The sequence below is a fragment of the Schistocerca gregaria genome, chromosome 2 (genome assembly GCF_023897955.1).
Source record: "Schistocerca gregaria isolate iqSchGreg1 chromosome 2, iqSchGreg1.2, whole genome shotgun sequence".
Lineage (NCBI taxonomy): Eukaryota > Metazoa > Arthropoda > Insecta > Orthoptera > Acrididae > Schistocerca > Schistocerca gregaria.
Window position 1 is genome coordinate 628819168 of NC_064921.1, and position 25887 is coordinate 628845054.

The 25887-nt window shown below is 35.8% G+C and overlaps 2 protein-coding genes across 5 annotated transcripts in view; both read right to left on the reverse strand.

The window, feature by feature from the left end:
• LOC126334641 (ATP-binding cassette sub-family C member 12-like) overlaps positions 1-4174 on the reverse strand; it is a 498524-nt gene extending 494350 nt beyond the window's left edge. Inside the window, exon 1 of one of the 2 annotated variants that reach the window (XM_049997082.1) lies at positions 4114-4174. The gene's annotated coding sequence lies outside the window, so the exon portion shown is untranslated. The remainder of the gene's footprint in view (positions 1-4113) is intronic. The other variant, XM_049997083.1, reaches the window with a different exon arrangement.
• An 11349-nt stretch (positions 4175-15523) lies between these two features.
• Positions 15524-25887, reverse strand: part of LOC126334643 (LIM and senescent cell antigen-like-containing domain protein 1) — a 66108-nt gene continuing 55744 nt past the window's right edge. For all 3 annotated transcript variants that reach the window (XM_049997086.1, XM_049997088.1, XM_049997087.1), the window contains 3 exons: positions 25187-25328; positions 24903-25110; positions 15524-19123 (listed from right to left, as the gene is read on the reverse strand). In XM_049997086.1, coding sequence (XP_049853043.1) covers positions 24911-25110; positions 25187-25328 — 342 coding nt within the window. In that variant the 3' untranslated portion in view covers positions 15524-19123; positions 24903-24910. The remainder of the gene's footprint in view (positions 19124-24902; positions 25111-25186; positions 25329-25887) is intronic.

Genomic DNA, 25887 nt, shown 5'->3' on the forward strand with positions numbered 1-25887 from the left:
TAACAGGTCAGTCTTGTGATTATTTCTTTTTGTCACTTATTGCTGCCTTTATTTACTGCAAAGCTCTGTGTGCGTTAATCACACCAAGTCACACTTTTGTTGAGATTACATCTTAAACTGCAGATTTAGAATAAACAGTTCAGCGCACAACATTTTCACAGTATTAATTCAGTGAATTTCACTTGAGCGCTTACTATTTTCATATCTAGAGTTATGTCACTGTTCCACCTCAGAGGGACACTGTAGATAATGACAGTTGCGACTGTTTAAGCGAGAATGGAATAAAAAAATATTGGGTTCTTTACCTACTTCCACTCATTACACTAACCCAGCATGCATTATGATGCTGCTTTTGGGTTTTGGTGAGGCATACCAGCCCTGGATCAAATCCACATGGTAGGTTAACAATGAGGGTCATTGTGGTGGCCAACATGGATGTGCTTTTGAAGCGGTTACTCACATATGACTACATACATATCAGGCTGATACTCACATTTTGCCACAGTTACATGCTTTGCAAACATTTCAAAAATGTTCTCACTCTTCACATGGGATAACTCTAGTGTGGTACACAAATTTCATCCCAGGAACAGGGAGGGGGAGATGTGGCAACAGGAAGGCCATCCAGCAACCCATACCACTAACATTGCCAAATACAGAATTATGTGATGACTGCATGAAAACACAGAATAAGAACAGTAATAAGAAGAGGGTGACATTTATTGCACTACTTATCCTTATGTTGAGATTCAGAAGTCAGTTGTTGCACTAGGGTTGATCATCTATAGGGCATGTTAAATTTTCCAGTTATTTTGTTGTGATTTAAAGAAGGTACCAGTCTGTCTAAAAGTGCATAATCTTCGAAGAGCCTCAATGAACTACTAACAACACATTACTATTATTATTATTATTGTTATTTCGTTTAGTCCTTTCACATCACTAAATAGCTTTAGCCTTCTTGGTCTTTTTTATGTTCCCAAAATCACTTCATTCTTTTTTTTTAAGTCTTCTATCTGTTAGTTGTTCAAACATGGATTTAAGTGAGTTGATGTTCTATCTGAATGTTATCTGCATAGTAGCCAGTGGATCAACAGCAACTACATTGAGACCCTTCTGGGTACTGATTAGCCAACATAATTTGGTTCTATGGATCTCATTTATGATGCTAAAGATTTTCTTGGTTGAGTGTGAGTCATACATCTGTGCTACATGACCATAAAATTTCATATGTTTTTTTTATGCAGTGAAGCTAAATTGTTCTGTCAAGGAATGTGGTTTATTTATAATGTTTGACCATCCAGATACTGTCTTGGATCTTGAGTCAGAATATTTTCTGCAGTATCTATCGTTCACCTTTTTATGGCATTTACATTAATAGTTAACAATGTCTCAGCTGTGTAAAGTGGTCTTGGGAGAATGGATGTTTTGTAGTGGCATGGTTTGGCTTTGATGGAAATATATTTCTTGTTATAAATACCCCAGAGGTTTGTGTAGGCTTCAAGTAATTTTTCTGCACAAGTTTTATTGTTTTCTTTGGGATTGCCAGTGATCCCAATAATTTCAACCAAGTAGGTTTGGTGTTGAACCTGAATGATTTTGCTGTATTTCATTCTGACAGATCCCAGGTGTGTGTGTGTGTGTTTGGGTTCCTCAGGCAATGTTATCTGATAAGAAATTTCAACACCAGTTTATCATCAATCTCATAAAACTTCTCTACAGCACACCTGTCCTCGGCATTACTTTTAGTAATTATTGCAAGGCAGTTGGCAAAGGCAAGCCATTTTATTTTGATGTTTTTATTTTTTTGTTCCCACATTTATGCCAGGTATTTCTTTCAGCCATATTTTGATGATCTTCTCTAGTACTAGATTGAAAAAAGCAGAAATAACTCATCATCTTGCCACACATCTGTTTTTATGTTAAATGATTTGGAGATGTCATCCATGAATTCTGCTTCATTGGATATGTTTCTTAAAGCCTGTTGGATTAAGTTAGTTGTTTTGTTATCCACACTATAATCATGCAGTATTAAAGAATTGGGGCAGTCAAACAATGGCTTTTCTAAAATCTGTAAATGTGAATACTGTGTAAATCGACTGGTGGTGCTGCTGTATTGTCCTGAGATCCCATATCTGTTTTGCACAATATCAGCCTTGTTGAAAGCCCACAAGGCATTCATCTGTCTTGAATTCTGAGTGTTGCTCTAATATGGTAAGAAGGGTAAGACTAAATACTTTGTAGGTAATTGGCTCAAGTGAAATATCTCAGTAACTGTTTAAGCTGTCTTGTCACTCTTTTGGTATAGACAGCAAATCAGAGCTTTTTTTCAAATCTGTGGGTATAACTTTATTCTCTCGTGCTTTAACAATGACAGCTTGTAGTATAATGACTTTGTGCCCTGTATCTTGTTGTTTTTGAGATGTTATATCAAGTTACACTCTTAATTTTGCATAAGTGAAACTGAGTCTTTGGTCAGGATGTATTTATCAAATTGCAGTTTTTGTCTACATGGTTCACAGTTATGTAGTTTCTCAAAGACTTTAGATTGTCACAGTTAGTTTTTGAGTGTGTCTCAGGTGTTCTGTCTAAGTGGTGGAGATAAATTGATTTGTAATTTGTTATTTGTTCCCTAAAAGGCCTGTAGAAATTTTATATGTTGTTCTATTTGAAGCCATTAATTTCTCCAGTCTATTGAACTGGTACATGCACTTAATTCTTCTGATTTTTTTTATGTTTTCTTCAGTATTTCTAAGAAGTTCTGCCAATTCTGTGGTGGCTATTCTAGTTTTCCAGGCTCAGATGTGAAATTCCTGGGCTCCACCAACTGCAATTATGTTTTTGTGGAGGTTTGCAGAGTTTCCTTGCTGATTTGTAAATGGTTCTGAGAATTGAAAAGGCTACTTATATGACACCATTTGTCTTCCAAAATATTAAAAATACACCATATTCCCAGGCACTGGCATTATAGCCTGGGCTGACAGAGTTGGCGGCCATGTGTGCATGAGGTATGCTTGCACGTGTCTGGATGGCGTGTGTTTAACTTTTGTCGATGAAAGCTGTGGTTGACAACTTTGTGTAAGTGTCTTAATTGTGGATGTCTGTAACTTAATGCATCATCTTTATGGTAAGTAACAATCTGTATTTTCTACATTGTTGATATTTCTACCTGGAGCTACCACTGTTAGATCATAACTTAAGAAATTTAGTACTCCTGCTCTTATACCATAAGTTTTTAAGTAAAAAAAAAATCCTGGATATAAGAAAAAAATAATAAGGCTGTGTTAAAAAAATGAAGAAAGACAACACTGATTGGTTATCTGCTTAGGTACAACAATTTCTTAAAAAACATCGTCAAAAGGAAAACATCTGAAGAAGAAAATCAATAGGTAGGCTCAGAATATCAATATTGCAGAATGTCATCAGTGGAATGAACTGTCCAAGTTATAGTGCAATGGCCACAAGCAGAGCAAAATGGCTGCATCAACTAGGCATCACGGACGATATTGACAGGCATATGAAGGATGTATGTTGGTAAATTTGACTGTTTATTGCAACACATAATGTAGTAGTTTACTCTAAGTTTCTAGATTGATTACACAAAAATCAGTTCATACATCTGCTCCATTGCCTATCGTTTTCTTTTACTTTGGAATGCACAGATTGTGACAGGCATAATGGCCATTAGGGACAAGATCATTGCTCATCAGAAAATGACCTTGTGGATCTAAGAAGTAGTAAATAACGCCACAATACTTAAGAAATGTGAAGTGTCATTTACAGAGTATGACTTAAATTTCTTGACAAGTTGAATTAATATTGATTGAGGCAGGTCCAGTTGTTGCTAATAAACTGAAAAAAGTGTATATTTCAGATAGTTTTTATGAGAGAAAACAGTTTAGTCCTTGTGTAGCTACATGGAGGGGACCAGTTTTGTGAATAATTTGTTTGGGAGAAAAATTGGCAAAAGCAAATTCCTAAAATTCAAAGTAAAATGACTTTAAAATAGTTTAATAAAGGACAACTGAAAGTGCTAGATCCTTCTTCACTTACTGGACATTGTACTTAAAACAAAAATCTTTGGTAACAGTGGTCTTGCAGAAAACTGATACTTACAGGAAAACAGACATCGGTTGCCTGGGTGAAATCTACTCCACTAGGATAAACACACAGTAATCTTTATCATTTCCCAAGCTTTGCAAACCTAACATGATAAGACTGATAAGGTACAGGCAATGATAACTTTCCTTGAGAAAACCACAGAGAGGTACAGGACAGAGGAGGAGAAAAAGAGAAACGAAATAAGCACTTTACTATTAATATTTATATTAACTTCATGTAACTGTGCTAATGGAGGTCCTGAGTTTATGAAGAATAAATATTTTCTACCTGTAAAATATTTTAAATTGTTCTAGTGCTTTTTGAAGATTCCTACATTAATTTCTGTTTCAGTTATGATTTCACTTAATTTTTATTTTTCATGAAGCATTTCTCATAAATAATTATGCTTTGTGATCCACATAACAGGGCAATTAGTACTGAAATCATAATTAAGACATTAAAAGAATATGATGAAATGAAAATTTCTTATGGATGTTGCTTATTACAAGACTATTATTGTGTACTATTGATAATAATGTATCTTCTAATACTGCAAGCAGAACGACTAATCTGAATATTTTTACTCCCGAAGTTAAGAGAGATTTGTGAAGTGTTATTCCATGGATGTTTTTCAATTGCCTAATCTAATGAATTATTATTGAAGCATAAATAAAGATGTGACAACTAATAGAGAATGAGGTGAAAGCAAATGGAGGAGGAGGCAGTGAGATGGAGGTAGGGAGTGTTGATCATATAGATTGTGCCAAAACAAAATAGAATACATTTATTACTGAGTTCACAACTGTGTTTTTCAAACATATATGCAGTCCAACACTGTCAATACAGTGTGTCCCAGGAAGAATGGTCAATATTCAGGAACACGCCTGAAATGACCATTCAGTGCAAAATAGTCTAGCAAACACTGGCTCCAAAATGTACGGTAGACCTTAAGAGATATGAGCACTTCTTCATCTTCAGTAATGTGGAACAAATCTCATTTACTGCAAGGTCTTTGCTGTTCACATTCTGCATGGAGGTAGAATGTACCAAAACAAGAAAAAAATTGTCTAATAAATCTGGGCTCTAAAATACGTATCTTAAGAGCTATCAAGAGCAGAAGAAATGTTTCACAGTAGTGAAGATAAACAAGTGTTCATAGCTCCTAGGGTATTCACTTTAGAGGCCATGTTTACTGGACATTTTTTCCTTGCTTTGGTCCATACTACTGCTTCTCAGAATATGGAAAGTAAAGAGCTTGCAGTAGAGAAGATTGTTTCACAGTATTGAAGATGAAGTAGTCCTCATAGCTCTTAAAGTATGAATTTTAGAGCCTATGTTTATGGGACTTCTTTGCTTTGAATGATCATTCCTGTCATATCCCTGAATATTTACCATTCCTCCTGGGATACCTTGGATATTCTTTCCTTATGTAACTTGAATTCATAGGTTTTAGAAAGAAAAACAGAAATAGTACATAGATTTTAAGCAGAATAATGATTGTTAAATGAGAGAAAAAATATAATTAATGTTCCTTTATTTATACATATTCACTCATTTCTATAGGGTGGCATGTGTGAGACTTTTGCTGAATTAAATTTGGGATTTTTAACGTAAGTGTCAGAGTTGTGTACCCTTGCAGTCTATAAATGAGTAAACGTGCCTGTAATTAATGTTGTTATAATAATTATGATGTTTAAATACCACAAAAACTGTATAACTTCTGTATATAGATTCTTGGGCAGCATGTGGTGGTTGGAGATCATCAGCAGATACTCATGTCAGAACAGGTGCTGCATGATGCTAACATCACAGGGACTGTCTGAGTGGGGAGAGGGGTCTTGGAATGCGTGAAGCATTTTTAATATTTTGCAAAAATGAACGGTGACTTGTAAGTAGCCATAAAGAAGTTCCAGTCATGACCCAGTTAAAAACCTACAGAATACCAATTTTTTTAAATCTTTTCTTGATAACATCTCACTACACTATACCTTTTCCTTCTAATATACTAAGGAGTAAATGTACTGGGAAGTGAGTGTAAGAATTCACAGATCTTTGAAAAGGCTTCTGCAAGATGTAAGTTATCTACTTTACACATTATACTTACTGCTCGTTACTGCTTGCTTTTGCTGAACAAGTATGTTGTTTACTTTGGGTGCACTGCCCGACACACATTTCCACAAGACAACAGGGACTGAAAATACAAAATTAGCAAACGCTTTGTCTTCAGGTCAACACAATAAGAGATGTTTCTAAGGGCATATTATCCTGAACTAGCTTCTTGATTAGTTTATCCATGTGTTGACTACATTTTAACTTGTTATTCAGCCAGATCCGAAGGAATGAGTCATCATGAGGTTAAGATTTAAAACATTAAGAGTTGTGAACTACAAGTAGCCCCATCTGAGCTGTGTCTGCTAAGGCTGACTTTCCACCCTTTGTAAGTACATTTGTGTCATTAGCAAACACCCCAGTTTTGCCCTTTAAAGTTATTTACATAGTCAGAAGCAACAGTGGGCCAAGTACAAAGCCCTGTGGCACTCTACATGCTACGTTCCCTCATGCTGAGGTTATTTTCATGCCTCCTGAGATATATGCTGTTAATGAAAGCATCTAAACATTGAGATAAAGATCTCACCCAAGTAAGAGGGATTCCATTAATGCCACAACACTTTAATTTGCTAAGAACAATTTTGTGATCCACACAGCCAGATCATTTGGCAAGTTAACAAAATATACCAACAGGATAGTTCCTCTTGTTTAGCTCTGTTAGCACTTCATTTGTGAGGTTTTGTATTACTTTGTATAAAGAGAAACCTTTACAACCTGAGGCAGTTGCCAAATTCTGCTCAGTTAAATGTGTCATTATTCTGGCATACACTACTTACTCACCCACTTTCAATAAGCCTGGTAGGAGCGATACAGGTCTGCATTTAGAAGTAGTTTGCTTATCTGTAGTTTTGTAGTAATGTCCATCTACAGCATACTCAGTCTGTCAGAAATTGTGCACTGGAGTAATTGACTGATTACAAAGATAGTGTAAGGCAGCTCTATCAAGTCAACACAAAACTTGAAAATTCTGCTAGATCTTCATCAAAGCCAATATAATTATTACTGTTTAGTGATCTGATGAATTCTGTAATCTCCTTAGGGTTTGTATTTTTTGAAACTAATGTCTGTTGACGAGACATGCAGTGTCTGCACTAGTAAGTCTGAGAGATTTGTACTTGCATTACTGGGTGCAGCATTTGCAGCTACTTTGATGAAGTACTCATCGAATTTCGCAACCAAAAATTTGACAGTCTCTCCTTATCTGCCAGAGCTATTTTCTGGATGCTCAGTTTCATTTGGTTGAATAGTATTGTTCGTTTCTTACTTAATAATGTTCCAAATACTTTCGCCTCATTCTTGGAGTGTTTTATTTGTTTGTGGATTGTATTTTATAATGACAGAGTACAGGATTCTACAATACTGGTGATAATGGAGTTTCAAATCTTGAGTCTGCTCTCTGAATTATGTAGGGTTCTCTCTACCTAGCACAAGATACTTTAATTCCATGACTTATCCATCCCTTATACTTGCTTTTGTTTCATTTTGCTCTTACTTATACATGACAAAAACAAGGCTCAAAGTGTTGCACAAATATGCTTAAGAGAGTGTGAAATTTCCCATTAACCCTTACTTCTTTATGAAGTTCTCTCTAAACACTGTGACTGAGTCACTGTATATGATTCTGCAACACAATACTTTTATTCTATGATCTGTTTATAACTGGTCAGTAAATGTTATTGTTAACATCTGACCATCATGGTCAGAGAAACCACAGACTATAAGCTATACAGCTGAATCACTACAGGTTTTTGGGTCAGAAAACAGGTTGCCCTGTCTTTCAACCATTATAGAGAATTTCACTGTGGAAGATAGCCGGGCATCAGCAACTGTAGATGGCCTCGGTTTTTACTATCCAATAGAACATCAACATTAAGGTCTCCACAAACAACAGTTTTTTTCAGTTATGCCCACGTACCCTTAGTAAACTGTCTATAGTTCCTTTATGAGTTTTAACATATTTCATGCCAGTGGCCTGTAAACACTCAGTACTACAAGCATGTGTGTCTCCTGTGGTGGTACACATCATTCATCCAGAAAAACATGTTCCACCTCTTCCACAAAATCAGATGAAAGATATTTACATAAAAACGTTATTTAGATAGATAGTAAGCAGAGAAACTTCTGTTGAATGCACTTTATGTTGACATATGTGCAGACGATGAAAGAAGCATGGGCACAGGACAACGGCAAAGCGCAATGGATTGAGCACTCAACCTGCTGGGAAGGAGTCGCTTATACTATGGTCACACAGCTTGGGGGTTTTGAAAGGCAGAAAGAAAGGGGCACTACCTACAGTGCCAAGGTGCGGAAACAGTTGAACATAGCTCAAGAGAAATATCACTCTTCTGTCATGTTATGAGATTCACCTAATGGATATGAATGATACATTTAGAGCAACAAAATCCAGAAAAGTTTTTTAAAAGGCAGTAACATCATTTGGAAGCTTGAAGACTATACAGCTCTCTTACAGCCTTACCCTCTGCAAATGGAAACAAAACCACACAGCGAGAGTTGATGGCCCTGCATAGCAGGTCCAAAGCATCACGAAACTACAAGGTGACCATAAGAAAATAGTCAAGATAAAATTTCACAAGCAGCATTAAGATGAAAGATCACTGAAATGCAATGCATCTTCTGGCTCAGTAAAAGCATCAGAAGCCCTCCCATTCTCAATGTTACATTTTGTTTGCCACCCAAGCTGATGGATGTGGATAAGAGATGCTGAAATAAGAGATCCTTTGAGATATAAAAACAAATTTTCAAGAAATAATGGAGAAATATGTGACACTATCTATAACAACTGAAGTAACAACAAAGAAGATATAGGCGAACACATGATGTAGAGTAGTCCAATACAGTTGTTATATTTAACACAAAGTTATTTGGCAATTTGTTAGAAACCCAATGAGTGTGAATTATCACAACATATGAGACCACGAAGATTAACTGACCTTAGCAACCACACCAACAAGAAATATTTAAATAACCCTCAGCAAGTGAATCAAGAAATGTAACACTGACAGAACTGAAGAGTTGTGTGTGCTGTTTCCAAATCCATGAGTGAATCCTGAGTTCTGACAGCATCAGCAGCAGTCAACCAATGATGGCAGCAGAGTAACACTTTTCACTGTTCTGGTCGAGCAGTTGACAATGACAATGGTTACATAGTGGCTCACTGAGGCATTGTTACACACACACACACACACACACACACACACACACACACACACACACACTATGTTGGTAACCCAGTGTGTTTAGCAGTGCGGAACACTAAGTCAGACTATTTTTTGGCAATGATTTGTTTGTGAAGTGTTGCAGGTAAATATATGACTGATTTTTTCTGTTAATCTCAAAACAAAAGCACAGGATATTAAGATCGAGAAAAGTACAGATTACTGTTGTTAGTAGATGCTGATTACTAGCAGCAGCTCAAATACTAGAAAAACTCAAAATATTGGACGAACTGTATAATGGAGTTAAAGCTCAAGGGGAGATTTACAGAAATTAGAAGAGCTAGATGAATTGAAAAAATGAAAGAAGGAATTAAAAAGTAGCACTGAAACCACTAAGACAGAATTAAACTAACAAATAATACACTAGGTACTAAGATTTCTAATATAGCAGCTACCTTAGCAAAGCTATCTAAGGATTTACAGCTGCAAATAAACAAACAATGTGGCCAAGTAAGAAGCAAAGTTATTGAACAAATAAAAGAGATAGGTGGTAAAATAAGGAATACAGAGGAAATAGGCACTCAGGAATTTGAATATGTTTGGTGCAGAGACAATGAACATAGCAAAGAATTTACTGAAATAGATAGTGAGACTAATGTTTTAATTAGTTTAAGAGGATTGGAAACCTTCATTAGTAGAACAGAAAATCTGTTATTGCTACATCTAGTTCTTTGTGCAGTATCATAGAAAATCAAACATAAGTTATATGTCATACCAAATATGATAAAGTATAAAAAATATTTATGTTGTAGTGAGTATGTGATTAATTTGTGATTTCACCACGTCAAGAAAGTAGAATCACTAGTAAAGGTATTTGTAACTAAACTAAACTAAAATTTTATGATAATAAATGTGGAAATACAAATGAATATTCAGAGGAAGCTTTAAGGAAGAGGTCAGCTTTGAATGTAATATAGCTCTGGAAAGTAGAACTATGAGTGAGATACTCAGGCACATGCTACTTTTAAGCTTTATTGCAGAAAGCGTATGACTTTGAACAAATAATGGATGGGTAATTAAGCTATAAAAGATGTCATGTAAAAGTATACAAGTATGGATCATGTATAATGACATGCATTCTACACTAATGGAGATATGAAATACATGTTTATAAACAGTGTACTATTTAATGGAAGGCCAGAAATAAACTTAGTGTCTATTTATTCTTCTGGCCCTGGAGGTGGCTGTCAAATTACTATTTTGAGGACACCTAGAGAGCAGTACGGGTGAGGTGGGCCTCACATTAAGTAGAAGAACTGAAAAAAAAAGGATTCCATTTATTTTAGTTAAATAATTATAGTTATTGTAATTGCTTACCTGAGGCAGAGTTGGCCTTTTTTTTTAATGTCTTGGCCCACAAATGACATAATGACAATATCTTCATTTTATATAGAAATATTAGTACTGATTAAAGATAACCATCAGGGTTCAAATATAAAGAATGAAATGTGTGTTAAGTTTTTTCCAAGATACTGTGGGCCTTTAGAATATTAAGGACACCACATCCAAATATAGTATTTCTGTTAGATTCCAAAATGAGTAAAGAAAAAGGGCGCTATAACAGTGATACAATAAGGAAATTTAAACTTCAAGAGAATCTCCCATCTTTACAGATTAAGTGCCTGATGACCGCCAGGTTCCAAGTTAATTTGCTTCTTTACTTCATACTTAGTTTTCTACAAAGCAATTTCTTTCTCTCGGCTATCCTTTTGATTGCAGTCTACATCCCTCTGTTACTGTCTTTATAGTATGGAAGTAACAGGAAAAACCTCTTACCTGAGTATAAAGATAATACACCAGTGAAAAATGATTAGAAGCTCTATTTGAATAGAACAAGAGAGACTTCCCAATTTTCAGGTGAGATATTTTTATACCTTTCCTAGCCTTTATGAATAATGCTTGGGCTTCATATATATTTTATTGGAAAGGTTCAGACATATAAGGTGTTAAATATGTACTTTAAGTACAAAGGTACTTCTAATCCGATACACGTGTTTCACACATGAAATACTGCGAGTTCCCACTGCTTTACATTGTGGCAATTACAAACTGTTTTCACAGGTAATGCTGACAGATGGTACAGGGTAACATCCAAGACATATTGACATAAAACATATCCTTTTACGCATGGATGAGAAGGTCGTGGGTATTACGTTAAGATGCACTTGCTAGTAAAATAATTAAACAGGGGAGGAGGAAAGGTGCCAACAACACAGAAAATGGAAGGTGGCATACCGTCAAACGGGGTGATTTGAGACGGTTTTGTCATTATATTTATTATAACTTTCATATATATTGTGCGATTAAATTGACTATTATGGAAGTGGTAGGATATATGTGTAACGAATAAAATATCCCAGAACCAGAAAGTGTATGTGTAGGTATATTTATCTGAGGCAGTTAAATAAAGTGTCCGAAGTCACCCCATGGATTGGGGTGATTTTGTACACGTATATTTTAAATCTCTGTCCGAAGTTACAGTATATAGAGGGCAAAAATGGACAGTTACTGCCCTTTTTTAAAATTCTACATGCTTTTTATTTGATCTTGGTGACATTTTACACATTTTAAGGTAGCCCTTTGTTACAAATAAGTGATATGGAATGATATAATTAATTTTCTATATTACAGATAAGTTCTGCACGAGCTCGTTTAATACTTTCGCTTAAGCAAACAGAAAGATCTCTTGACTGTCGTTTGAGGAATAAATGAACCCATTCTTCTCCTGGCAAATTATTACGAAATTTCATCTCTTTTCGGTCAGATTTATCAAGGTAGCCTTTAACTAAATATCTGATACCCAATTTAGTGAGGAGAAAATCCCCAATGTAAAGCCCTCAAGATACCTTGCTTCAATATTTCTTCTTCTTCTTCTTCTTCTTCTTCTTCTTCTTCTTCTTTATTTAGCACTGGCTGTCCTCCCATTTTTTTTTCCTTCAGATGTGCTTTTTGCACTTAATTTTGTAGGGTTGGTTTAGGTATACCACACAAATCTCACACTTTTCTATATGATAATTTACTACTCTGGATATCACGAATAGCTTTATCTAAACGTTCCGGGTCATAATTACATCGTACTGTAGCACCTCTTCTGCTCTTATACGTTCTTGGCATTGTCCGAAATCACCCAACACAGTACACAGTTTTACAAAAACCATTGTTATTTTATAACCTTGCACAAGAAACTCGAAAAACTTGTACAGAAACTGTCTCAATGCTGTTAGCTACTGAGTGCATCAACAATTACAGTTACAACAACTTCCTGCTCGGCGCAGCAATAGAAAGTTTCCATTTTACGATAATGCATGGATTTTTAACACTGAGACTGTTCGTCAATTATTCACCTAGGGAAAAAAACTGATGCAGAATAAAAGTTGTGGGAAGTGATACATGCAATCTTGCTCTTAAAATAACTGGCACACATACGTTAAAATAAGTAACTTTTTGTTTCTATGCAGTGGCAAAGAGCAAATAAGCCATATTGTCCGAATTCGCCCCAATGTCCAAAATCAGTTTGACAGTACTAAAAAACCACAAATGGGATGCCACAGCACACAAACTGTTTAGTCAATGCTCTGATAAATGGCATTTGTGTTGCCTGTGATAAGCAAGCACTAATCACTTGTTTTAATAAATGAGGAACAAAATTAGTCTAAAAAAACTCTTATTTCTGTTGACAGTATGCTAGTGCATAAAAGATTTATGTAAATGTAGAAAAATGTAATAATTAGCAATATATTACATAAAGTGGAAGAATTAAAGAGCTATAAAGTAAAGGTTTTGTCTCTGGCAAATGATTAAAAAAAATTAACAGTTAAGGAAGAGGTGTTCCCAACAGGATCTAGGAATCTATATTGTAATACATGTATCTGGCAGTTGTCCATAAAATTGGAAAAGTAACAAATTGAAGGTACATCTGTCTGTATTGCACTACGATTTTTGAAGTAAGCGAGATGTAACCATGTGAATAATAAAAAAACAAGGAACAATATTATAATCAGGTAACAAGGAATGTGTGCTTGACAACATTCCTTAAAGCCAAGTGTAGGTGTGTGAAGGCTTTTTATGAAATACTCCAACAACATGTATGTAAATTACAGCATTGTGAAAAGCACCAAGAAAGGCTATTATAGGAAGGCAACAAGAAACTTGTGTTTTAATAAGCCAGTTAAAATTTACTAGGCTATGGAGTAACTTCAATGTTGAAGTTACAGAAGTAGGGCTTATAAACAGTGTATAGTATTTCAAATTTTAAGATAAGGGTAAGTAGAACTAGACAATGGCCGCTAGTCAGACTGTTAAAGGGCTATCAAAAGTAGTCAAAGGCAAATAGACTTACCTGGGCAATGACTGATGTTTTGAATCTTTGTTACCAAACATGATGACTTTTCACAAAACTGAGATTTGGAACAACAGAAAGTAGTATGGGGTAAAATGTCAGCATGTAACTCCTCTAGGTAAATAAAAGTTCTGTAGTAGTACTCTATTAACTTGTATCCATAAAGACAAATTTGTTCATAAACATTTTCAATATGTCACAGCTTGAAGATCACAAATATTGAAGAACAGATTTTTAAATGTTTAAACCAAAGCAGCTGTTTACTTACTGGTTGATTAGTTTCAGACTTCACCCATTTTCACATGTCACATATTTGTATTTACAACCTGTATAGTACAGACAGTTTTATTTATGTCATCACACTTAAAACTTGTTTCACTTGACATCGATATTTTATTTAAAATGGAGAATACTGACCTTACGACTTATCTTAGAAGAAAGATTAAGAAAAGGCAAACCTACGTTTCTAGCATTTGTAGACTTAGAGAAAGCTTTTGACAATGTTGACTGGAATACTCTTTTTCAAATTCTAAAGGTGGCAGGGGTAAAATACAGGGAGCGAAAGGCTATTTATAATTTGTACAGAAACCAGATGGCAGTAATAAGAGTCGAGGGGCATGAAAGGGAAGCAGTGGTTGGGAAAGGAATGAGACAGGGTTGTAGCCTCTCCCCGATGTTATTCAATCTGTATATTGAGCAAGCAGTAAAGGAAACAAAAGAAAAATTTGGAGTAGGTATTAAAATTCATGGAGAGGAAGTAAAAACTTTGAGGTTCGCCGATGACATTGTAATTCTGTCAGAGACGGCAAAGGACTTGGAAGAGCAGTTGAACGGAATGGACAGTGTCTTGAAAGGAGGATATAAGATGAACATCAACAAAAGCAAAACGAGGATAATGGAATGTAGTCAAATTAAATCGGGTGATGCTGAGGGAATTAGATTAGGAAATGAGACACTTAAAGTAGTAAAGGAGTTTTGCTATTTAGGAAGTAAAATAACTGATGATGGTCGAAGTAGAGAGGATATAAAATGTAGACTGGCAATGGCAAGGAAAGCGTTTCTGAAGAAGAGAAATTTGTTAACATCGAATATAGATTTGCGTATCAGGAAGTCGTTTCTGAAAGTATTTGTTTGGAGTGTAGCCATGTATGGAAGTGAAACATGGACGATAACTAGTTTGGACAAGAAGAGAATAGAAGCTTTCGAAATGTGGTGCTACAGAAGAATACTGAAGATAAGGTGGATAGATCACGCAACTAATGAGGAGGTATTGAATAGGATTGGGGAGAAGAGAAGTTTGTGGCACAACTTGACTAGAAGAAGGGATCGGTTGGTAGGACATGTTTTGAGGCATCAAGGGATCACAAATTTAGCATTGGAGGGCAGCGTGGAGGGTAAAAATCGTAGAGGGAGACCGAGAGATGAGTACACTAAGCAGATTCAGAAGGATGTAGGTTGCAGTAGGTACTGGGAGATGAAGCAGCTTGCACAGGATAGAGTAGCATGGAGAGCTGCATCAAACCAGTCTCAGGACTGAAGACAACAACAACAACAACAACAACATGGAGAATTTGTTCTTACTGGATTACACTGTGTGTGACACACCAAACACATCCTATATACAAATAAATGACAGGTATAAGAAGCTGCATATTAATGTAGTGAATTTATAGCGCAAAATTAGTTTGACTGCTTTGATGTGGTTTTACAAAAAGTGTTCACAAGAAATTTCTTGATAATATTATCATTTTCTGAGATATATTTGGAATTTAACAAGAGTACATACACAAAGCTGATTTAATTCAACAGAGATGAGATTAATACATGTTAATATGTAACTAGATATAATCTCACCAAGTTTAAAATAACAAAAGTTATGCAAAACATCCTCATGAAACACAGAGATTCATACCTTTTAGTAATGTTTGGTAGTGAAGTTACTAGAGAATTATAAACATACTTCTATATTTTAACTGAAGACAAAGTTTTAACAAACAATTTTGCCTTCCACAAAATAAAATATTTTTTCAACACTTTCCAGACTCCTGGAAATTACTTTAAAAGACTTGTTGAATTGTAATATTACTGCAACACATATGTCCCTAAACATGAAAAGTAAATAGAATTTTTCCGACCTAAAACATAATATCAACAGGAGGAGGTTTGGAATGTGAAGACTTTGTCACACTGCAACAAACAAACCCACCTTCCTTCATCACCTGAGCTTTCATGACACATTGCTGTGAGATTCATCATTTTCTCATCCTATAACAGGTTCACAAATGCACAAAGCACATTACATGTATACCAATATTATATTTTACACACTATTCAGAAGTTAATAATAAATTAATATGGTAATCACTTAAGATTTTTTTCATTTACAAGGGTAGTTAATTTATATCTTGAATTCAATGGGGTTTAATATCAGCAAGGTAGTAATGATCAATGTTGATAATTTAATAAAATTTCTTTCCCTTCAATGACACACTAATACATTATGTAAGTAAAAAGCATAATCCTTTAACGCATCCTACATAATTATTTTGTGAGTTACTTTAACTGGACGACATAATTTGCTATGCACAAAAATAATGCAAAATCACTTACTAAAACGAATTACAACTAATGATTTTTTTTAATAATGTCATGTATGAAAGAAATGTAAGTTACTGAGTTATTAAAATTACTTGTGAATTGACACTTCGCATTTTGTAACTTAGTACCTCCAACCAGAGCTCTCAACACAAAGTGCAAACTGCCCACCACCGTCAATGTGACACAACATAACATTTAACTCACTTGCATGTTAGAGGTGCACACCAAGTGTCACAATTGCAACAAGTGTCATTTAACTAGTGGAGCAAAGAAATCTGTCCACATATTGTTTACATATTACTGGTCACAGTGAGAAATGGTGCTTTCTGCCTGCACTGTCAATCATTCTTGTTTGACCAAGCCACAATCAAGGGCAAATTGTAACAAAACTGTAGTGGCACTAGACAGATGTAAATTAACAAATAATTTTAATCAGACTATTATTAATTAACACAGAAATATAAATCTTCAATGTGCTTAACCATATATAAATCAATCTATAAAAAGTACAAAATAAATCCATTTTAATATATGGAAAGTACTACAAAATAATTAATAATATAACAATAATGGCAGTTTCAATTGTTTGTCTTGTAATAAATGACACACCAAGTTTTAATACATCGACTATAACTGTCAGAGATATGTGATCCAAAGTCCAAATACAGCACCTAAATGAAGTTTGATTAACAAATAATTGTCTCAATACATTGCACTGATCCAAAATAGGAATGTTTCAAACCAGGCAACTTAAAAGATACCAATGCTCCTGGAACGAATGCAATCTTGTGTATTTAAAAAATCATTTTTGTTCTGTAAAAGCATACATCAATAAGTTAATTTGATTTTATATTCATAAAAATACATTACGATGGTCTACTAACTAATTTAAAGATAGGTGATAATGATCTCAGAACTAATGTACTGAAGTGAACCTGCACACACTAGTATGGCTATGAACGATCTACCATGCCTTTCATATTTTCTCAGCTCTTAGTGACATTTCATTCAGTTCTATTAATCTCCTAAAACACATTTACTTCATATTCAGATATCATTGGACATCAAATGGCAATCAAAATATAAGTTCAACATCACAGTTAAAATTATCTATGACAGAACCCACTGTGTGTGTCGCACACGTGGAGAAAGGGAGGGGGAGGGGCAGGGCAGGGGGGCAGAGGGGGGAGCAACAACAAATGATCAACGAATGGACACACCAAGTTATAAAAAACTGATCGCATTTTCTATAAATGAGGACTGTGCTTCACTGACAAAATTAAAGAATGAAATTTAAGTAATGGCATATTTATCTTCTAATTAGTATTCCTCAATAATGGAGAGCAAAAACTTTTATCTTACAACCTCTTCAGTTGAAGACACAGGACAATATCAATTAAAGAAAGAAATGGGAAGCAGAAATAGCAGGCTACTGCATGATCATTTAACAGGAAATCTGTATACTAGGCTTCAATCCAAAAGTGAACATAAATTAAGATAATAAAATTTCAGAACACATAATTTTCACTGCACACATTACTTTTTGAAAATATTACAAAGTGGGAAATTTTTGCACTGAAGAAAGTAATGTAAAGTAGGAATGGGAAGCATTCCTTTGCGCCTGAAAAAAATACTAACTCATAAGATCACAGTTGCATTCAAGTTACAGTATCACTTTTTCTAATATACTCCTCCATGCTGATGTTGCTGTTCCTATTGGTTGTGTGTGTTGGGGTTGGGATTACTTATTTATTTATACTGTTAAATATTGTAACGCTGTGCAATGTTTTGTTCAAAATTGTGCATGTACTGTTTACATCCAACTGAGAAAAATGGCAAATTATTAAACCAGTTATTACACTTTAAACATTTTAAGGTAATTGAATAGATAAAAAAAAAAATCTACTCATCAAGCGGCAGCAGAACACACACATAACAGATTATAATTAGACAGCTTTCAGAGCCAGTGGTTCCGTCTTCAGGCAGAAGAGTTGAAGAGGAAGGAAAAGGGGTAGAATTTGGGTGAGCCCCTTCTCATACTGTAGGTAAGTGGGTGACTTTCCTGGAATCTACCCCTTTTCCTAAAACTCTACAGTCTTTTTCCTTCCTGCCTCTTCCTTCCCCTTCAGCCCTTATCCCTGAGGAAGGAGCCACTGGCTCCAAACGTTTGCCTAATTATAATTTTTTATGTGTGTGTTTGCCACTTGATGAGTAGATAGTTTTATCTATCCAACTGCCTTATTTTGTCAAAAATTGATTGTTTTTATTGTTACTTTACACGTTTTGATAATGATCCTGATTGGGGCATCCAACAGTGTTGCCACAAAAGAAGTTTCTATTTTAATCTGTTATTTGAACAAACATGTATAACACATATTACAGAACTCCCGCTGGTAGAATGGTTAATATTACAACTGTAACAACATAAATGAATTTTTTTAGGATTAAGCACTATCAAAATAGTAAATGTTATAAATATGGCATGCATAAGATTGTACAGTTACAGTTATTTTAGTGGAGATGTACATAAAATTATAAATATGCATCAATATAGGTTGTTGGTCAATAATAATTTCATAATGTAATCACGCAACTGTCAATATAGGCTCATACAGAACACTGCAGCCAGAGTGTGGAAAACACAAAAATTTCAGGCACTTCAGTAAGGCACAGTAGTTGTAGGGGTGAAATAAGAGTTGCATATTTTTATTCTGGAATCTGAATTTTGTAGATGTCTTGCATCCTGGAACAGATGAATAGAGGGTACATTATCTGTACAATACAGTTAACTTTTGCTTAATGATCTCCTAATTAACATTAATTAACACAAATTTAATATCAGCATAAAATTCACTCGACTCAGTTACAACTCTCATTAGAAAATTGTGAGTCTTAATAAAATACCATTTTTAAAATGTGCATATTTCTAGACACTCTTTATCATCTTCACAATTTTTTCCAGTAATTCTCTGAACTGTTTTCAGACATTCTGAAATGTTTGTACAAGCACTGAAACAAATTTTATATTGCTGTTATAAGTTCGTCATAGTTCTATATAGTTCATGTGTTTCCAGAGCGCCGTAGTATTAAAAAAAATGCTGGTGTATTTTTACATTTGCATTCTCCATACTACCAAATAATGTAAACCTGGATGATTTTGTGCCTACCATACCTTCATTTGCCCTGATCCCTCAGACAAACAAACTGCTTCATTGAGAACCCACACATCTCCAGAACCTCCAACCACAATAATGTAACATTCATTACAATAGATGGATAATTAATAAGTACACTGAATAACAGCCACACTAATAACACTGCATCAGTAATAATATGTCAATTTAATATTAATAATATATGGCCAGGAATGCAGAAGACTGTACTATTGTTAGAAATCAGTCACTATACACGATTACTATGGGATAAAACGAAAAACCAAAATCAGAATGGGTGGACTACATAACAATTCTAGTGCCAATATTACAATTATTTTTAAAAAAGCCCATGCATTTTAGTTACTCACAATAATAAACATAAAAGTTAAATTAGTCTTGGGTAGCCCTTCAGATGTCAGAAGGAGTTTGCAGAGATAATTCTCTACTCTGACAAGAAAATATATAGTTTCTCACTGGTCATTTTTAATTTTTTAGCAAGGTGGTTGAAAATGTAAGGGGTCTTATGATTGTGTTTGCAGAACAGATTATACTGAATGCAATATTTTTAGAATGAAGTAGTTTCTTTGTCCACTCCCCAAAAGAATCTCAATTGCTTGCAATTTCTAGTCAACACTGTGATAAGTGCAGTTCTGTTCTTTTCCACATATGGTCTGTATATGTGATGAGGGGAAGTAATACAAACTTTGGAGAGCAGATAGCAGTTATGAAGTTCCTTGTGAAACCACAGAAAGCAAGTGTGTAAATTCTTGAAAAGATCGTGTTGCCTCACAATCAGAAATGCTGTTGATGATACAAGAATAAACGTAAAGACAGTGGCCCTTATTCACATACAGAAGTTGGAGACATCAACACTTTGTACAAATCTCTCCTGAAAATCTTACACATGAGCAAAAGAAAATCACTTGTGCAGTATAAACAGTTTGTTCATAACTGCACTCGGCATGTCACTCTATTTTCCACAGAAGAATCATTTAAAATGGCTGCTGTGGGCCGCCAATGGAGGGAATTTGCACAAGCCATCAGGTGGTGCTTGGGCCTCCACTAGAGGGAGCTTGACAGAAGCCGCCAGGTGGCGCTATACATGTCACAGGAGGATGCAGAATTTGTCGTCTTACTGCCCACAACTGTGATTGGTCTGCGAGTCTTTTTAAGCTACCACACTCAGACTGTTCTCAGATTATCATCAGACTACACTCCAATTACACTGACCATACAGATGATAATGTGGTGGGATTTTACAAATGTAGACAGTGAGACATGCCAAACCTCGCTCGACACTGTCACTGCAACAGCTGCTCAATAGTATTGTGAATTAAGTACTAGTGTAAGGGGGAGGGGGGGAGAAAGAGGGGGGCAGGGAGGAGGGGGGCAGGGAGGAGGGGGAGAGGGGTGAGAGAGGAGGGAGATGGGGGAGGGGGAGGGAGGGAGGGAGGGGGGAGGGAGAAAGAGAGAGAGAGAGAGAGAGAGAGAGAGAGAGAGAGAGAGAGAGAGAGAGAGAGAGAGAGAGGGGGGGGGGGGGGAGACTGAAGGATACAAAGTTATGTATCATTTATGTAAAATATATTGTAAATAAATACATTTACATTTTAATCCTTCTATAGTGTTTGATGTGTTCTAATGTTCATTCTCCTCATTACACCAATGGGCACAACAGACTTCTCTGATGACGAGTTTGTGATTTGTAACTACTTGGATCTATGGAATAAGATTCAACATCTCTGCATACTGAACCGTAAATGCAAGCACAAAAATCATAAAGCAACACACATGGCGTAAAACTTGGATAAATAAAACTGGCTTTCTTCACATGGACAAACAGCAGAAGGCTCCTTCGCTCTCGCTCTCTCTCTCTCTCTGTACAGATAAAAAGCAGTGTTCTTAAAATCAAAACTCTCAGTCATATTCACAGAACAAACCACAAACTATTTGTATCTTTACAGATATGCAATCGTTGAGTACCATTTCAGTTAGATACTAGTGCTTCAATTACACTGATTACTCGAACTACTTGCGAGCAATTGGGACACCCTAGCTCCAAAACCCAAACCTGTACCTAAAATGCTATAAAGGCAAAGTATCTCCTTTGGATGTGCACCCTGTAAGCAAATAATCAAAATAGGACTGTATTAGTGCCATTCACAGTAGTTCAGTCGCACTCAAGTCCCATTATGTTTGGCATGGAATGCATCTGATTTGTTTGGATTAAATATTCAGAACAATGAGAGTGCTATTGACACGCAAGTCTACCAACTCAGCATTCATCAGTTGTGTGAAAAATATAAACATGTGGTTGCTGGCATCCTGGAACACACAAAGAATTTTCATGTGTAAATTGTGCTCCAAGACAATGCTCACAATGCCATTCGTGAAAAAGATGCTTCTGAACTCTACAGATTAGGACAAATTCTTGTACTGAAGCCTATTTCTTCCAGTCATTGGGCATCTCGTACAATTATCATAAGAAAACTGAATGGAAAAATTAGACTTTCTAACAACTTTAATGCAACTATTAACACCTGTTAACAATTAAATGATTATTGATTCACAATGGTCCACAATTTTCTTCATTGGAATTTCTTTGCCAATGAAATGGGAATCATATCCAAATATGGCACTGTTCTCTCCTCAATCGAATAGTGAAGGTGAACATTTCATTCACCCTTTCAAGGTCCCAGAGTCCAGTGTCAGATCTAAGGGAAAATGCTTTGGTGTTGTTTTCAATACCGATCACAGTTTGTCTTTCCATGACATTTCGCAGACGAACTTATTATGTTGTTGTCGGCACTGCACTCTGCTGCATCTATGTCACACTCAATACAGCTTCACTAGCCAACTTCACAGCAAAGTTCTGCATGAAGGATAAAGTTTTCTACCATGTCTCCAGCAAGCCTCTAACTGGGAATCCACCATCATCACTCAGATGACAGGTTGACTCTTTATACCACTTGTGTCACTTGAGGCATCCATCAAAAACACTAAAATAAGTACATTTCTGTGATTATTATTATCCTACCACAGACTTTCAAGTTTTAGAAATGCTGCCTGCATCCAGACGGCAGTCACGAGCAGTCCTTGCTGGTGCCTGACATTCATGCACATGGGTCATCATATGACCTTGCCATGGAGGTCGAGCCCTGCCTGCCTATGCTACCGTTGCCGTAGTATCCAGTGCCATTCACAGTGAAGTCACTCACACACACCGAGCCTGCATCAGTAAGGTGACTGCATTAACAGCAGTACCAATTCTGCAATCACCCTGCTGTTAGATGGAGGCCTTAGCTCCACCACATCTTCTCGTCGCCTGCATTCACACTATGCAACGATAGTGCACTATTTTTTGAGGGGATAAGGGGTGTAGTATTGACAGCCTGTTTGCTGACTGTACTCAGCATGTCAAGCACCATACTCATCTCCAAAGATGAAACATTTAAACTAGCAACCATGTGCCACTGCTAGAGAGGGCTCACCAGGCACCACCAGGCGGCCATCAAATTCACATCACCTCACTGTCTGTAATTGTGATTTGTCCACGTGTTTTTTTAAGCCATCGAACTCAGAGCTTTGCCTCATATTGCCCTCTGATTATCTTCTGGTTATCATCAGACTACTTTCCCATAACACAAAGCATCGAGATAACACTGTAATAGGATATTATGAATGTTCAACTCAAACATCAAGGCTTTGTTGACCTTTCCACAAGATTAAATGGTTAATTCTGATTATTACTGGACAACAACAAAACATTTAGACACAAGTCTACACTGAAGGAACCCAATTTGTGGCAACAGAAGTCACGGGTGCTCTTCCAAAAAATGCTTCTGTTCATATGGCGATCACTGCTGAGCAACTTTAAATCCAAATGTGCAACACATTCACAACCATATCCCCATCCATTCACTGAATTTCACCTCTGTTACTTCACTCCGAACATTAAAGATAAAATGAAAGGATGACAAAATAGAGGTCTTGAACAAGTCATTCAAAGAGACAATATCGGAACAGAAAATGAATAACTCTTTCAGCATTAGTCCACACAAATCACAAAATCTCATGTTCACTTAAAGGCTGCAATTGTGTTTCTAAACAACTGTATTTTGTCAACAAGAAATCTCATCTAGAAGGTGATGTACTGTGATGTCATAGAAAAAATTCACTCCTTATCAACTGTGAACTTAATAGCAAGACTCTGCTCTAAGAATATTGCCTTAACTAAGATGCTGCAAAATATTTCCCATACAGCATCAAAGGAGTAAACTACAAATACCAAACCACGTTAAATGAATCACTGGTGCTCACTGTGCATAATAATCTAATTTTAAAGATAGCTGCATGCAAATTCTACAGGAGATAGTAAATATGTTGTAACGATAAAAGCTTTCTAAATGTCCTAAATCTCAGAAAGCTTATGTTATTTATGTTGGTACTTCTCTTCTGCCGAAGAATGTTGTTAATATTCTCTCTGACATAACAACAGTTTTTATCAAGAAAAACTGTTAGTTGTACTGTCATATAAACACTGGAACTGTTTGCTCTTATAACGTTCTGTGTGAAATAACCATAGCTTTTTTTTCCAACAGCTGTTAGGTCTTTGAAACAAGGTTCCAGTTTATTGTTCATGTACCTTTCAGAAGATGTGGTTTGCTCGAAAAAGATTGGTCTAATAATTTGCATCACACTAATTCCACACCATACTCTGATTTTCATATTGTGCAGAGGCTGTCGATGAAACTGTTGAGGTTTCTCAGAGCTACAGTGTCAACTCTTCTGAGAGTTCCCATACATAGATTTATTTATACCTCATCATAAAAACGATCAACATTTCAAGATCAAGTTCTCCATTACACACACACTACAACAGAGATGTTGCAGTACTGACATTGAGCAATAGTACATGAATTGGTCAGACGATGTACTATATTACTTTGTAAGGTTTCATTCGTAGAGAGTTCTGTGAGCAGATGCTACTGATACAAGTCTAAATAGCTTAATGGTGCAACAATTTTCTTTGACTTCCTTCTGGGGCTGATTCTAAATCCTATAATTGATACACCATCCACCACACTGTCTGAATACTGAGCTGGAGTGTCAGAGCCTGCTTGCAGGGGAACTGGTTCCCACTTGAGTGTTGGAGACAGTGCTTGTCTAATACATGAAAACACCCTGCACCTTGTTTATTGAATTCTGTTCTAGGTCTGTATTTTGTAATAAAGGGAATATTTTTTCCTTGTAATGGTAGAGCGACATTTCTGCAGAGCCTAATACAAGATGACACATATAATTCAAGTACCTAAATAGCATATAAAATAAAATGGTGAGTACAATAACTGTCAATGATATAGTTATTACCTTTCATCTTATGCAGAGGTTTTCTTGGGTGTCTGTTCATGAGCCTTACGTAATCGGCGTTTCAATTCAGATGGAAATTTCTCATAACATTTCTTACACACAGGCTTCAAGTCAAATTCGTAAAACTTGGTACGCTGATTCATCTTTTGATCACAGATGGAACATGCAAAGTGGTGAACACACCAAGCTTTGTTCATAGCAGTGAAAACTGTAACAGCAAAATATGATTAAATATCTGATGAATGTAGTTTTCCATTAAATTACCAATATCAAATGCCACTTACCATCTCCCGAAATCACTTGGTTACAGACAAAGCACAAATTTCCAAATAACTGATGGTAATGAGTTTCACAATAGGCTAAACCCTTTTTCTCATAATGTCTATGGCCCAGAAAAGGTTTTTCACACTTGGCACAAACAAAATGCTGAAAATATAGAGCAGATTATACATTAAAACACTGCATATGACACTCAGTGAAAGACATATCCCCCCAACACACACATTTCTTTAGTGATACAGATTACAAAATTAATTTGTGCAAATCCTTATAGTGAAACAACAGTGAACTATTTATGGGTGTATTTGCTGATTTGCAGGCAATACTGTAAGGAATTAAGGTTTATAAGATAGGATTATTTAGTCCACAAGTAACATTTAAACCCGAGTGAGTGATATGGCTGTGACAATGGGCTATTACTCAAGACTGATTAGAGAAAAGTTGTACATAAACATAATGAAATTTATATTTTTGTTAATATCAAGCAGATGAACTGCAGATCAAAATTGAAGAAACTGCAAAAAGGTGGGAATTTAAAGAGATGGGACCTGGATAAACTGAAAGAACCACAGGTTGTAGAGAGCTTCAGGGAGAGCATTAGGGAACGATTGAAAAGAATGAGGGAAAGAAATACAGTAGAAGAAGAATGGGTAGCTTTGAGAGATGAAGTGGTCAAGGCAGCAGAGGATCAAGTAGGTAAAAAGAC